Source organism: Mus caroli, unplaced genomic scaffold (assembly GCF_978045245.1).
Source record: "Mus caroli unplaced genomic scaffold, Mus_caroli_1 scaffold_1, whole genome shotgun sequence".
NCBI classification, from domain to species: Eukaryota; Metazoa; Chordata; class Mammalia; order Rodentia; family Muridae; genus Mus; species Mus caroli.
Window position 1 is genome coordinate 154,151,756 of NW_028227256.1, and position 16,025 is coordinate 154,167,780.

General features: G+C 41.8%; 1 protein-coding gene across 10 annotated transcripts in view; it reads left to right on the plus strand.

Moving 5' to 3' along the window:
• Abl2 (ABL proto-oncogene 2, non-receptor tyrosine kinase) overlaps window positions 1–16,025 on the plus strand; it is a 92,926-nt gene that overhangs the window by 58,492 nt on the left and 18,409 nt on the right. For 4 of the 10 annotated variants that reach the window (XM_021159574.3, XM_029480753.2, XM_029480760.2 and 1 more), the window contains exons 2-4: window positions 7,408–7,470; window positions 9,027–9,197; window positions 12,630–12,925. In XM_021159574.3, the coding sequence (XP_021015233.2) occupies window positions 7,408–7,470; window positions 9,027–9,197; window positions 12,630–12,925 (530 nt within the window). Of the gene's footprint in view, window positions 1–1,811; window positions 2,320–7,407; window positions 7,471–9,026; window positions 9,198–12,629; window positions 12,926–16,025 lie in introns of those variants that run through there. The other 6 variants (XM_085842273.1, XM_021159565.3, XM_029480761.2 and 3 more) reach the window with 4 other exon arrangements.

Below are 16,025 nucleotides of genomic sequence, written 5' to 3' on the forward strand. Positions count from 1 at the left end.
CATCTCTCCAGCCCCAATTTATTGCACCTTAAATTATTTATTTATTTGGGGGGTGGCGATTGGTGTGCTTGTGTGCATACCCTTATGTGCCTGTGGAGGTCAGGGAACATGTGGGAGTTGGCGCTCTCTTACTGTCTTGGTGACAAGTGCTTTTACCAGCTGAGCTGAGCTGAGCTTGAGTCCTGATTTCAATTACCATATGAATGTTGGTGCCTTCAGCCCAAGATTGTCTCAGAGCTTCAGATTTATGCAGCAAAGTGCTTCTTTGTACCTTCTAAATTTACTTACTCATCAGACTTGCTTCTGAGTGTGCATGGCACCTACCCACGTTCTCAAGCTTGAAGCCTTTGTTTTCTCCTTCTGCTCTCTCTCTAAGCAGTCTTGAGCCCTAGGGCCTCCATCTGTGAGCCACATCTTCAATCCATCTGCTCTTTGTTTGTCTCCACTGCTGTCCGTGCACTCCAAGCTCACAGGATCCTGCTCCTGAGTCCAGCAGCTTTTCACTGTCCTCTCTGTGTGAGAAACCCCTCTTCTCAAGCCGAGGAGCTCTGGGTGGTCCACCGGATTTCCTTTTGTAATTGGAATAGAGCTGTAAATCCTTCAGTGCTTGCTCTGGCAGCCTCGGGCGTCCTCAGCAGTGACCACACACTTCATTCTCCACACACCAGGTTCTTCCCTTTCTGCTTCAGTGGTTTTGCCTCTGAGGATCTTCCCTGCCCCATTCAAGGATACCTGCTAAGATAACTGGATAACAAGGACACCTGCTAAGATTCTTTAACTGCTGGCCCAAGCTGTCCCTTTCTTTCAACTAGAACACTTCCTTGCTTCACAGTGTTGCTTAAAAACATTTGTAAACGACGACAATGCTATTTCAGTTGTCTCTTGAAAAATGTCATTTTTAATAAAAGTTATTCATACTGATAATGGATTTGACATTTTAGAATTAATAATCATTGTTAAAATTTCTTGGTTTTAATATACAGTAAACGATTTTGGAGACCAAGTTATTTTTCTCAATAGTTTTGTTTTTTTTTTTTAAGATTTATTATTTTATTTATGTGAATACACTGTCACTGTTTTCAGACACACCAGAAGAGGGCATCAGATCTCATTACAGATGGTTGTGAGCCACCATGTGGTTGCTAGGAATTGAATTCAGGACCTGTGGAAGAGTCCATCCCTGCAGCCCTTGTGTTTTTATTTTAATGTGGGTATTTAGGTCATGGTTTCCTGTAATTTTTACTGTGTTTCTTTTATTGACCTAAATAAATGATACATAGTAGGTACTTAATAATCAGTACAGTGGGCATTCCCGGCTGTATGGTTACAAGTATTATGACTTATAATAGCTTACTATAAGTAATTATGAGTGTTATTACTATGACTCAGGTTCTTTGAGACAGGATCTGTAGCTCAGGCTAGCTTTGAATTTGCAATCCTTCTGCCTCCACTTAGCCAAGCTAGAGTGTTACAAATGTGTGCTCCAGATATTTTCTGAATTATTTTCGTCGGCTGTATACTTATTTATTACTTACTTTACTAGTTTGTCTCATAAATCATTCTTATTTTAAGGTCTTAAATTTTGTGTACCTTTCCACTTTGTACACAGTTAAGCTTTTGCCTTTCCAAGTTTCAGCACTCACACATGAACACTGTGCCAGGCCGTTACCTGTACTGAGCCGCACAGGCCATTTGTTAGGGGAGGCAGTTAGTTGCTCTCTGCTTCTGCCTGTGTTTATGAGTCACGCTGTAGCTATTTCTTTGACTTCAGATTTGTGGTTTCTTGAACTAACTGGAGTGATGTAAAAGATGAGTCTTGTTAGGCGTTTCCTGTCTGTTCAAAGTGTTTGGTGGTGTACTGTAATTTAAACAGGCTTCTCCAGGGAAACACTGAACAGTCATTCATACCCCCTCATGTCCTTGGGATTGGAAGTTTCTATACTTACTGACCCTAGCTGATTGTATGAGTGACCAGTTACTTTTGTGAGACTGAAATAACCTATGTATCACCCGCCGGATCCCTGAGGTTTTGGAGTGGCTCCACCCTTACTCAGGACTCCGCCCCTGTGGGTTGAACTTGTACTTTGTTCCTTCTGGCCGCTGACTGTGTGAGTAATGTCCCACGTGTATGGATTGCTGACCAGTGTGGAATTTTAAGGCTCTTCTATTCAGAACAGTTTAACTTTTCATGCTGCTCGGCCAAAGGCATGGTCCTGGGACCTGTTCAGCTGCCATCAACCAGTTACTGTAGAGACCAGGACACCTTGCTTCCCTGCCTGGGCAGGGATGTCTCCGAGTGGCCTGTGGCTCACGTGACAGGTGTGTAGAGATGAGGCTGGGGTGGGGGTAGACAACACAGTAATGAAATGTGGGTTATCTGCTCCTGTAGTTTCCACTGGGGGAATTCCAGTGAGGATTACATGGCTTGTTTGTGTGCTTGTTTATCTTTTCAGTTTTATGGGGAGGGGGGCAGGGTCTCACAATGTAACCTCCATTGGTCTGGAACTCAGAGATCTGTCTGCCTCTGCCAGCCAGCACCAGGAGTTAAGGTGTGTGCCACAGCACTGTCTTGTTTTATTTGAGATTGAATCTCACTGTCTGACTGGCTAGCCTAGAATTTGCTATATAGACCAGGCTGGCTTCAAACTCATAGAGTAGTTAGCCTGTTTTTGCCTCATGAGAATTGAGAGTAAATGTGTGTACCAGTACACCCAACATACTAGACCTTTAATAAATGTGTAATGAATGGAAGAGCATGGATAATATGTAAAATGATGTTAAATGGCACATCTTGATTGAAAAACTTAAGCTCAATTGAAAATTATCAAATATATTCCCAACTAAAATAGTTTTTAGAAGAGTTATTAAAAATTACTAGCCTCTTAGAGCATATACAAAGTAGAATAATGTTAAGTAATATAAAATAATGAAAACACTTTGAGGCAATGATTACTGCCTGACAATCTATAATGAGAATGGTAAAAAAGGTAACAATTTAAATATTGAAAATGTGCTTTATAAGCTAAGCATTAAATATCCAAATTTCCTCCAAATTTGAATTTGTGTTTCAGTTTTATTATTATAGGTTTTAAGTATGTTGCTGTTTTGTGTGTGTGTGTTTGTGTGTGTGTGTTGTCCTACAAATGTATCAGTAGAAAAGATAACTTTTCTACTGATAGAATTACTTCTTTTTGGTTCTCAAAATATTTCTGTTCTTTAAGTCTTTTACACAGTTCAGTAGAGTTTGGGGTCCTCTGCTGCCTTCTTTGCACATCCTCACAATCTACTGCTATTGCAGTGGGTCAATTAAAAGATTGAGTTAACTTGCATTGTTAAGAAGTTAAACATTCTAGCCCACACTGACACTGAATTGGACGCAGTACATCTGACTCATAGGGCTTGCCTGTCTTAACTAGTGGCGAACATACCATGGACCCTGGTCACTGAGGCTCCAGGGCTTCCTTTGCTTTTGCTTTGCTCTTAGTCTGCCTTTTCTTGTTTCTTTTACTCATCGCTCCGCAGCCTTCCAGCTAAGATCATCCATTAGCTCCGTGCTTAGTCTTGGCCTCAGTGGGAATTCGGGCATTTTTACTTGATGATATTTTCCTTTTGTTTGGTGCTAGAGGGTAGGACCGACAGTGTTTTCTGTGGATATCCTGTGCAGACAGATTGGACAGGAACTTGTTGTACAAGAACAAAGGAGTGGGAAGAAGGAGGAAGGAAGGAAGGAGGGAAAGAAGGAAGCTCTGTAAGAGCCAGAGACAGGAGGGGCGGCCAGGCCAGGGAACGGAAAGACAGTCTCCTCGGCTTGGGTTCTGGGCCTTGTCTCTTAGGTACTGCATTTATCTTGTGTTTTTCACTTCATCTCAGGGGTATGTGCCAGTGGTTGGCTTTTATTAAATTTATTAAAATTTTAAGAAGAGTTTTTTGTGTATGTGTTGATTATATATTGAATATATTGCCTAACTCTCCTGGGTGCAGTGTTTTTTGTTTTTTTTTTTTTTTTTTTTTTTGTTTTTTGAGACAGGGTTTCTCTGTGTAGCCCCGGCTGTCCTGGAACTCACTTTGTAGACCAGGCTGGCCTTGAACTCAGAAATCCGCCTGCCTCTGCCTCCTGAGTGCTGGGATTAAAGGTGTGCGCCACTGCACCCGGCAGGGTGCAATGTTTTGAGGACAAGAATACCCCCAACTCTTCCCATAGCTTTAAATTTTACCCTGTGAACTCCATTCTTTTTATGTTTTGACACCTTGACTTTGGTAGCCCTCTTTTGGACCTGAAGTTCCTCCCTAGAGCAGATGGAACATGTCTAGATATTTCCCTGTATAGTGACAGTTGTCAGTGTGGAACTTTAGTTCATCACATTTAAAGAGACATGCAGTGTAAACTGAGCTATGCGTGGCTCCAGAGGGCTTGCTGCTCCTCTCTAATAGTGCCTGTTGTGAGTTTGCAAGCCACACATTATCCTTCAGCAAACCTTTTGTTGTGTGCTGGGTAGTTTGATTGGAGATGGGGTCTTGTTATGTTGTGCTTATGTGATGTGGTACTTAACATCCTCCTCCCTTAGCCTCTGGAATACCGGGATTCCAGCCATGTGCCACATGCCTGGGTCTTTTGTCGTTTGTTTGTTTGTTTGTTTTTTGTTTTTGTTATCTTTTTTAAAAAGCCTCTTGTACTTAAGCTCTTGGGGGGGGGGGGTGTTGTTCTGTGTGTCTGTACTTATTTGTCAATGAACAAATAAGAAACTTCCTGGCCTCAAACCGTTGCACCCAGGAGAGTTAGATAATATACGTGCATATAGGAGTGTATGCACTTTTGAGTAGGATCATCAGAAAATGTTGCCCTCAAAGGTTTACATTTGAGTGAAATATCTTTGGAGGGGGGGGGGGGGGCGGTTTGAGACAGTGAGTGAAATATCTTTGAGACAACTATTTTAGCCAGAAGAAAAGGCAAGTGGGAAAAAAAAGTCAGGGTGTGTGCCTGCCCTGTTTAAGCAGTAGTGGGGAGGGTAGTGGTGGGCAGGAAAGCAAGGGTAAGGGAGAAAGTTGACCAAGGCTGGAGAGAGGCCTCATTGGTTGTGAATACTCCCTACTCTAGCCAAGGACTGAAGCTCAGATCCTAGTACCAGGTGGCCTCACTGTGTCTCCAGCTCCAGTGTATATGCTGCCCTCCTACCTCCTCCACGGGCATCCATACATGAGTGCAGAAATGCAGATACAGTCACCTGTAACCCCAGCTCCAGTGGACCTGATGCCCTTCTCCCTCCATGAGCACCCATACATAAATTAAGTTTTAAAAATCTTAAACAACAAAACAAACTGCTGTGTGATGTGCACACCTCAGCACCAGCAGTGGGGAAAGGAGAGAGGGAAGTGGACCTCTGTGAGTTCAAGACCAGGAGGGTCTACAGAGTGAGTGAGACCCTGTCTGGAAGAAAGGAAGAAAGAAAGGAAGAAAGGAAGGAAGGAAGAATTGGGCAAATTAACCTATAAGGGACCTGAAAGGCCCTTTAAAGATTTGATTTTTACTGTAAGTTTGGGACCAATGAAGAATTTTAAACATAGAGTTACAAAATATGACCTTTTTTAAAAATTTTAAAGGAGTAAGTATAGACACATAGAAATCAGTACCTAGTGAAGGAAGCAGTGTTAAGTGACAAGGATGAATGAGAAATGGATAGATTTCAGGTGCTTTAAAATTTCTCATAAGCTAGGCAGTGGTGGTGTACAACTTTAATCCTAGCACTTGGGGAAAAAGAGGCAGGTGGATCTATGAGTTCAAAGCCAGCCTGTTCTACAGAGCAAGTTGTAGGATAGCCAGAGATACATAGAGAAACCCTGTCTCAAAAAGCCAAAAAAATGTTTTACATTAATTTATGTGTGTGTATGTGCATGCTCACACGTGTGGTTGGAGGACTATGTGTGTGTGTGCATGTACACATTCGCATGTGAGGTCAAAGGACAGTGTGTGTGTGTGTGTGTGTGCGCACATGCCCTCATGTACATGTTCACATGTGAGGTTTGAGGATAGTTTGCAAGAGTAGGCTCTCTTCTACCCTGTGGGATCCGAAGATGGAACCAGAGTTATCAAGCTGGGCAGCAGGCACCTCTACCACTCTCCAGAGCCATCTCTCTGGACTGATAGGTATTGTCTGAAAATAAGAATGGAGTCATAAATGGTCACAAAGGTTGTGGCTGTAGTGCCTGGAAATATAGAGTTACCATTGAGTGAGACGGAGGATTCTAGCATGAGGAGGAGTAGATTAGAAGTAAGATATGGAATGGGAAGCAGCTTTGTTTGGTAAATTCCAACAGTGTCATTAGTGATTGCTAGCCTTCATGCTAGGAAACAGTTTTATGTTTACGTAAATTAGCTTTGTGGATCTTACCTTTGAAGTTGTTGGGTTTCACAAAATAACAGAGATGTGCTATTTGCTACTTTTTTGCCTTTGTTGGCTTATGTTGGTTTTAGCATCTTCTAAATGCCACAGAAACCTAAGTTCTAAACATTAGTTAATGGGTAGTTTGCTTTTTAGTTATTGTTTGGTTTTTTAGGGGAGAGGAAGGTCTCACTATGTACTCCTTATAGCTCTGAATAGCCTGGAACCTGGAGCTCACAGAAATCTGCCTGCTTCTGCTTCCTCAGTGCTGAGATTAAAGACATAGTTCATTGTTTCCTGTTGCTTACAGTTTTGTAAGTTGAGTATCATGCAACTAATAGCTCTTGAGTACAGATTATGGAGCCTTTGGAAAACATGATTGTTATTCATAAGAATACATCTGTGGTTGAGGAAGAGTTGCAGAGAGAAGGGATTGCTGCAGTACTCTTTGGAGAACACACTAAGGGAATGAAGGCCTGTGTGGTTTCTTGGGGAGACTGAAGATTCACAGGGGAACTGCTTGAGTGTTGAAAAGTGACGGTCAGCCAATCAGAGAAAAGTGAGGAGAAGGGGCTGGAGAAATGGCTCTTAAGTCAAGGGCTTGCCTTCAAGCATGGGGGCCTGAGTGTGAGCTCCAGAACCCATGGTTTTAAAGCTGGGCATGGTGGCACACTTTGAATTCCAGTGCTGGGGGGTTCAGCCTGAATAATCTACTAGATGAGACACCTGTTTGAACCAGAAGGAGGGGAGCTCATGGGGAGTCACACTGAGGTTGTTCTCTCGCCTTCACACACACACACACACACACACACACACACACACAGGTGTAATGGAGTACATGGACAAGGCCCAGCTGTGGGAGGCAGTCCCAGTCAAGCTTACAGTGTGGGGTGGGGAGAGGTAAAGCAGAGAGGTAGAACTGCCTAACTCAGGAAAGGACTTGAAAGCCAGAAACAAGGAGACCAGGAGTCTGATGAATAACTCTTAAAGGGGCTCAAGAGTGATGTGGTCCAATTTTTGTCTTAAATAGATCACTTTGCCAGCTGTGTGGAGGATGGATTTGAGGGAGACAAGACTGGAGGCAGTAGTCCAGGTGAGATCTGTGGGCATTGAACAAAGCATTGAAGGAGAGATGGAGAAGAGAGAATGACTTGAAACACAAGGAAACCGCAGATGCCAAGCTCTTTTCCCTTCAAATGTGGCAAAATCAATTTTGAATAAACTAGGAAGGAGACATAAGAGAAAATGTTATATGACACAGACAGATGGATTGTTTGCCTTGGCAAGCAGCCATTTAACACAGCCCCTTGAAGCAAGAACATTGCTCCTGAGAGAACAGTGGGTCTTTTTGGTTTTGGTTTTGGTTGGTTTGTTTTGTATAACCAAACTAGGATATGAGAATCAGGCAATTTTTAACAAGTGTATAATTAGATTCAGAAACTTCAAAAGCCTTAAGGAAGAAACAGATCTTACAAGGTCTTAGCTGGTGTGCATAATTCAAACTCAGAAGTACATGGATGGTATTTAGAACTTTGATTAAGTCACTAATAGTTTACAAAAATCTACTGCTCAGGAAAAGAGATCAGAGTTTTTAAAAAATTTAAAAAAAGAAGAAATGTAATCTATCATAATATAGAGCCATATTTTGGGTGCTAACAGTACTGTAATAAATTAAAATGTATTTCTTTTTCTTTCTTTACTGTTTTGACATAAGGTAAGTCTCACTCCGTAATCTAGGCTGGCCTCAAACTCCTGGCCTCAGTCCCCTGAGTGGTGCATTACAGATGTGAGCGGCCATGCCTGATTCAGATGTGTTTCTGTTTAGGCAGAGAGCGTCAGGATTAATCTTGCTCGAAGCACTGTGTCTGTATTTGTTATTTGTAAATACATGATATTGATATATAAGATATTTATTTCTTGAGAAACTTACTTTCCCTGCTTTGTTTTGTATGAAGGCATAAAGCAAGCACCTAGCTTAGAAGGGTTTCTTAACTTTACCATCCATAGTTCAGCTCATTACCACATTAGCCAGGGGTGAAGGACACTCCCTCCTGTCAAGCCAGCACTGCCTAGATGGCAGAAGGATGAGGAAGGAAGGGCACCCTCAGGTCATAGCAAGCTTGAGACTGAGGCCAGTATGAGCCATTTGAGACTCTTAACTCAGCCCACCTCCATAGAGCTGCAGGTCATTACACAACAATGTATCGCATGTGCTTTATAAAGCTAGCTTACTGTTTGTAAGTTTTGTTTCTCATTTTAGAGAGCTGCACCTTTGTTGTTCATTTAAGTCTGATTTAGGTGAATGCATATAAACCAGAACTAACTTCTCTGGTTATGGTCTTTCCTTTGACTACAGTATTACAGTTTCAACAAGTCAATTGCTGCCATAAGCCCAGGAAATAACAGCACCTATGCCAACTCTTTGTGTGTGTGTTGTTTTTTGGGATACAGTTGTATGTAGCTCAGCCTTGCCTTGAATTCACTGTACAGTCCGTAGAAGATGACCTAACTAACTCTTGGCTTAGTCTTTGTAACTTTCTGAGCCTGTCTAAGTGTATACCAACAGTTCACATGCAGCCCTCACTCTGAGCTCTGAATTCTTAGCTGTTTGACTACTCACTGGATACCTTTCTCATTTGTGTCTTTCAGAAGTTTTGCACCGCCCGTTTGGCTGTGATGCTGAATCTCAGGCACTGAATGAAGCTATCAGGTGGAGCTCCAAGGAGAACTTGCTGGGAGCCACTGAGAGTGACCCCAATCTCTTTGTTGCACTTTATGACTTTGTGGCAAGTGGTGATAACACACTCAGTATCACTAAAGGTGAGACATCTCTGAATTGTGCTTTCTAGTTTCCTAGGCTGAGAAATGAAGCGCCATGTGCTGGCTTCTGCCGCTGACACTGACCAGGTGACTTGTGCTCAAGCACTTTTGGTTCATCCTTCTTTTTACCTGTTTCTGTTGCTGCAAAGCAGTGACTAAGAACATTATGGGTTAGAAAAAATTTTCTCATCATTGTTTTCCAAGATAGTTTCTTCACCAAGAAAACGTTGGTAAAGTCTTACTGGTTAATAGTTATAACGACTTTTAGTATGTTGCTCAGGGACCAGGAGTCCCTTTATATCATAATTGGCAATGGTTTCTCAAAAACCCTGAAATGCCTACTTTTTATATCAGGTTCTTATTAATAAAAAGATCTTATGCTAAAGCTTTGTTGTTATTAATGAGGCAGGTGTCAGAATTACAGGTGTTTGACATCAGGCCTGCTTTTTTATATTTTTAAGAGGAAAAAAATTATCCTTTAAAAGAAAATAACACTTACTTTAGTTACTTTTCTGGAGATAGCTTACTTGAAATAAATAAAGAAAAGTTTGGGGGCCAGAAAGATGCCTCAGTGGTTAAGAGCACTTGCTATTCCTGCAGAGGACCCTGGTTCAATTGCCAGCACCCAGTGGTGACTTGCACTATCTGATACGCTCTTGTAGCCTCTTAAGGCACCACACACATACATGGTATACATACATGCATGCATATAGCCAAAACATTTGTACACATAAAATGAAAGTTTTTTCAGAAAAGTTTTGTGTTGAACATGTGGCTTTTGTCTGCAATCCCAGCATTTTGAAATACTTGAAGCAGAAACATAGTTGGCTAGAATGGGGCTAAAGTGAGTCTCTGTCCTGTACTGATAGGTTCAATGTCTGTCTCCCTGTCCATTTCCATAGCAGTCAGGAGTTCCAGAGCAGAAAATTCTAACCAAAATAAGGGGGGGTGGGGGGTGGGAGTATCAAAATCGTATGGGTTTTGGCTCTATCCTGATTATGATGGCCTGTAGTAAGCAGTTCTGTTCAAGTGTTTAAGGAAGCAGCAGGGTAGATGAACACTTGTGCAGGCACACATATACATATATCTTGAGTTTCCTAGCAAGTTCTTTTGGACACATAGTTAGCTACTGTGCACCTGCACATTTGTGTAGATACATCACCATACCAGACACTCATGTTTTATAATATATATATATATATAGTGTATAATATGTACATGGAAGAGTTCCTACACAGACCTCTGGGTGCTTTCATATTTAGGTATCTCAGGTGAAATGATGTAGGGCAGAGAAAGTAGTCTAATAAATGTTTCTGTAGGCCACAGGAGAAAAGTAGATGGCTACCACAGGAAGGCTGAATTGTTCCTCACCAGCCTTGACCTGGCTCTCCTGTGCCCTGCACTACAGATTGCTCTGTCTTCTCTTTGCTCTCTAGCATTAATAGGTGTGAATTCTATAGAAAAGCTGCATCTCCTGGAAAGAAGAGTGGCCTTAGATGAACATTTGCTCTAGTCTGTGCTGCAGGTGTGGGGCAGAGTGTGTGTCAAAGTCCACACTAGATATTTCCACTTTTAATACAATATCAAGAAATTCAAGCTGATAGAAAGAGTCACCAAGTGTTTGGAATTTTGGGTTCCAACTTAAGAGTTATTTTCTGTTTCCATAGACTAATTTTAGAGGAATGGCAAAGAGTGAGTCATTGTTATGGGAAACAGGAAGAAACTGAGAAATAGGCACTTTTAAACCTCGAGTCCTGGAAACCCTTGTGCTTTAAGAGTCCTTGCCACCCCCGCTGCTCCTCTAAACAGTTTCCTTGCCGAAAACTCTTGGTTGAGTCTAGGGTCTTGGGAGGTGTTTGCTTATATTGATGGCTTTGTTGCTTTGGTATCATCTGAAAATTTAAGTAACTTTGTATTTCACATGATGTCCTGTTCACTAACAATGAATAATTATGTATGTATGTATGCGTGTGTGTATATCTGTTTTAAGTGAAAGTAAAATATGTTGTATTTTTGAGGAGTAAGTACTGCTCAGGTGTTAGTGTATGTCTGTAGTCCAGCATTCAGTAAGTACTGCTCAGGGTTAGTACATGTCTGTAGTCCAGCATTCAGTAAGTACTGCTCAGGTGTTAGTGCATGTCTGTAGTCCAGCATTCAGTAAGTACTGCTCAGGTGTTAGTACATGTCTGTAGTCCAGCATTCAGTAAGTACTGCTCAGGGTTAGTACATGTCTGTAGTCCAGCATTCAGTAAGTACTGCTCAGGTGTTAGTGCATGTCTGTAGTCCAGCATTCAGTAAGTACTGCTCAGGTGTTAGTGCATGTCTGTAGTCCAACATTCAGTAAGTACTGTTCAGGGTTAGTACATGTCTGTAGTCCAGCATTCAGTAAGTACTGCTCGGGTGTTAGTACATGTCTGTAGTCCAGCATTCAGTAAGTACTGCTCAGGTGTTAGTACATGTCTGTAGTCCAGCATTCAGTAAGTACTGCTCAGGTGTTAGTACATGTCTGTAGTCCAGCATTCAGTAAGTACTGCTCAGGTGTTAGTACATGTCTGTAGTCCAGCATTCAGTAAGTACTGTTCAGGGTTAGTGCATGTCTGTAGTCCAGCATTCAGTAAGTACTGCTCAGGTGTTAGTACATGTCTGTAGTCCAGCATTCAGTAAGTACTGCTCAGGTGTTAGTACATGTCTGTAGTCCAGCATTCAGTAAGTACTGTTCAGGGTTAGTGCATGTCTGTAGTCCAGCATTCAGTAAGTACTGCTCAGGTGTTAGTGCATGTCTGTAGTCCAGCATTCAGTAAGTTCTGCTCAGGTGTTAGTGCATGTCTGTAGTCCAGCATTCAGTAAGTACTGTTCAGGGTTAGTACATGTCTGTAGTCCAGCATTCAGTAAGTACTGCTCAGGTGTTAGTGCATGTCTGTAGTCCAGCATTCAGGAGACTGAATTAGGATCACGAGTCTGAGGCCAGCCAGTCTAGACTAAGTGAGACTCACATAAAAGGAAAAGGGTGGGTAGGTGGGCTGGGCTGACGGCTCAGTAGTTAGCGTTTAGTGCTCTTTCAGAGGCCTGGAGTTCAGTTTTCAGTACCCATGTTGGGTACCTCACAACTGCCTATTACTCCAGTTCCAGTGGCCTCATCCCCTCTTTGGGGGACACACACAGACATTCAGTCACTGTCATTTTCTATCTATTTGAGTAAATTCTGTATTCTAATACAATTCATCGTTTCTGGAAGACTTTTTAAGTGATATGTAACCCTTCAGAAACCATTCTTTTGTTAAGCTGCTCAAAGTAGAGATCAGTCAGGATGTTAGTAAGCAAGAACCAAAGTCCTTGGTTCATTTTTCAGTGATTTGCAGTTTGACACTACACTGCTGCAGTCTGACAGTCCTAACATGCTTGCCTTTCTTTCTGTGATGACTTAATGGCTAGGGGAAAAGCTGCGAGTCCTTGGTTACAACCAGAATGGCGAGTGGAGTGAAGTTCGCTCCAAGAATGGACAGGGTTGGGTGCCAAGCAACTACATCACTCCAGTTAACAGCCTGGAGAAACATTCCTGGTACCACGGACCTGTATCCCGAAGCGCAGCAGAATATCTCCTCAGCAGCCTAATCAATGGCAGCTTCCTGGTTCGAGAGAGTGAAAGCAGCCCTGGGCAGCTGTCCATCTCTCTCAGGTATGAGGGACGTGTGTATCACTACAGGATCAATACCACCACAGACAGCAAGGTAAGACCTGTTCATGTGGACTAGCTCTTCAGTAGGAAGGGGAAAAAATAGAAAATAATTTTTATATCTCATATAAAATAAAGTATTGCCTAACCTGGTGAGTTTGGGCTATTTAGCATATTAGAGCTTGCTTATTTCAAAACAATTCAAAAAACACGAGTTAAAATTTGTAGATAAGCCGGGCGTGGTGGCGCACACCTTTGATCCCAGCAAAGGGAAGCAGAGGCAGGTGAATTTCTGAGTTCGAGGCCAGCCTGGTCTACAAAGTGAGTTCCAGGACAGTCAGGGCTATACAGAGAAACCCTGTCTCGAAAAACCAACCAACCAAACAAAAAAAAGTTGTAAATAATTAAGGGTAAGCCATATTTGAAGTTGAGGATTGAAGAGATTTATACAGGTTAGCTGTTTTAATCATCAGCATAAATGCACACCAAGTACATAGAGAGGAAGTTAGACGTCAACCATAAGCCTTTGGAAGGAGACTCCTGTCCACTAGAGAGGTCACAGAGAGAGAGGATGTTTGGAGGCTGCTATTCTCATCAGTGTGTGCTAATGGCGATAGATGAATTACCCAGCCAGTCTGCGTAGAGTGAATGTGTTACACGGATCCTTTAGGGCCCCAGAGACCTGGGTTTGATTTACAGTACCACATGGTGACTCCCAACCATCCGAAACCCCAATTCTGGGAGATCCAGTGCTCTCTCCATGGGCACCAGGTATATGTGTGGTGCACAGACATGTGGGTAAAACACCCATACATATAAAATAATAATAGTAATTACATTTTAAAACAAAATCAGGGCTGGTGAGATGGCTCAGTGGTTAAGATTGCCGACTGCTCTTCCAAAGGTTCTGAGTTCAAATCCCAGCAACCACATGGTGGCTCATAACCATCTGTAACGAAATCTGATACTCTTTTCTGGAGTGTCTGAAGACAGCTACAGTGTACTTACATATAATAAATAAATAAATAAATATTAAAAACAAAACAAAATCAAACATAAATTATAAGTTCCGAACTTAAACCAGTTGTTCTATTGAATGGTTCGTGCGTGAAGTTGAGCCCCCTTTCCTCCCACTTTGTAGGACGGACAAAGTGGGAGGGGCATGTGGCCTTAGAGCAGGCAGAACTGCTGTGCTTTGTACCTCACCATTTATTAACTTTGCTTAAGTCTCAGTTTGGGTGGTGGTGATGCTGACTTAGATTGGATCTCTGTGTACTGGAACTTGCCATATAGACCATACATACAAATATGAGCTTGTAGCAACTGTCCTGCCTGTCTGAATTCAGTGTGCTATGATTATGGTGTGCACCACCATACCTCCTCCCTTTGCCCTCATTGACTTTTGATTTATATTAATGATGTATCTAGAATATGTTGTGTGTTCGTATGGGTGCTGGTTTGTGCATATGGGTGTAATACCCACACAGGCCAAAAGAGGGCTTTGGAATCCCCAGAACTGGAATGGGTGCTGGAGAAATCTCTCTAAGAGAATTAGCAGAGAAAGGGAACAGAAGCAGCAGGAGCAACTGACTGAGCCCTGAGCTCTTCAGCATGGGTCTGTGGGGGGACACGCACAGATGTGTCAGACTATGCAAGAGCATTAACTCACAGCAGCAGTATTTATGATAGCCTCACAATCGAAGTATCAAGTGGCATAATTGACTAATAAATTATGATATATTTTTAAGATAGAATCTCCTACAGAAACAGAAATAAACATGATGCTCTAGACACAGTCAGTAGGAAGCTGTGGCCTACTAGCTGTCTATCCATTTCTGAATTTTCTGAAGCTACTTTGGATTTCTAAGCAGACCTGAGTAGTTGCTATAGGAACCCTATATAGCCCCAAGTCTAAGATACCTGTTTTTCATCCCTGTTCAGAGAGTTTTTCTACCCTCTCCTATAGATGAGTTTCGTACACATAAAGTTGACCGACAGATTAGTATTTGCCAGAGAATTGTGTGGAGAGGAGCGTGGGCGTGATTGCTAACAGCTATAAATAACTGTGCTGGAGTTAGACAGTGGTGGTTGGTTAGCGAGCTTTGTAAATGTCCTGAAAGCTATTGAATTGTATACCTTAAAATACTGAATTTTATAGCATGTGAATTATAGATCAACACTAGACAACACATGCCCTATGATTTCCTTTATGTGCAGTTTAGAAAATTATGTACACTTCCAGTAATACCTTTGCAGCAGTAAACAGCTGGCAAGGACTTGGTGCTAGTGATGTTGCCATTCTTGGTGTGGGTGATGTTTACTGGGGGAGTTTATTTGTGAAAGACCACATTCTCCACTTATGAATTATGTACATTTAATATATAAAAATACAACTTTTCATGTGTTTGTTTTAAACAATGTTTGTTTATTTAAGCAGCCTGGACACAATGGCACATACCCTAGAATTCTAGCAGTCATGAAACTGGCAAGAAGACCACAAGTTTGAGACCAGACTGGGTTATATATAGAAACTCTGTAAATTAATTAGTCAGTTAATTAAAAATAAATCATACTCCCTTAGACGATAAAGCCAAAGGCTGCTATCTTATTTTACACTTTAACTAATTATCGCAAATTAGCAAGCATCTTGTTAATAACTCTGAAATCCAATTATGTCTCTTTTTTAATGGCCTGGACATTCTTAAAGGGTGTTATAAAAGTAAATAAAATTTATAATTAATTATGTGATATTAAATCAAAATTTTACCCATATTAACCTTGCAATATCCAAATTAATGGCTGTCAGTTTATGTTCTGAATGGATTGTGACATTATACTTTATTAGCCTAGAAGGCAGATCCAGATTGCCTACTTAATCACTTCTCTCAGGTTTGGGTTGTACAAGCCCTTGTCTGTGACTGTGTCTGGCTTTAGCCGAGCTGACCTGGAACCCCTGGTTCTCCTCCTCCAGAGTCTTTGGAGTGCTGCCTACACAGTGTATAGTCCTGTTGCTTAAAAACAGTTTGAGGACTCGTGTGCCTGATGTCCCTGTAGCTATGTTGGGCATTCTCATTCAAGGCTAATTTAGAAAGAACAGTAAGGATAATTAAAATGAGATTAAGCCATTTCCCTTACCCTAAGCATTAACACTTACT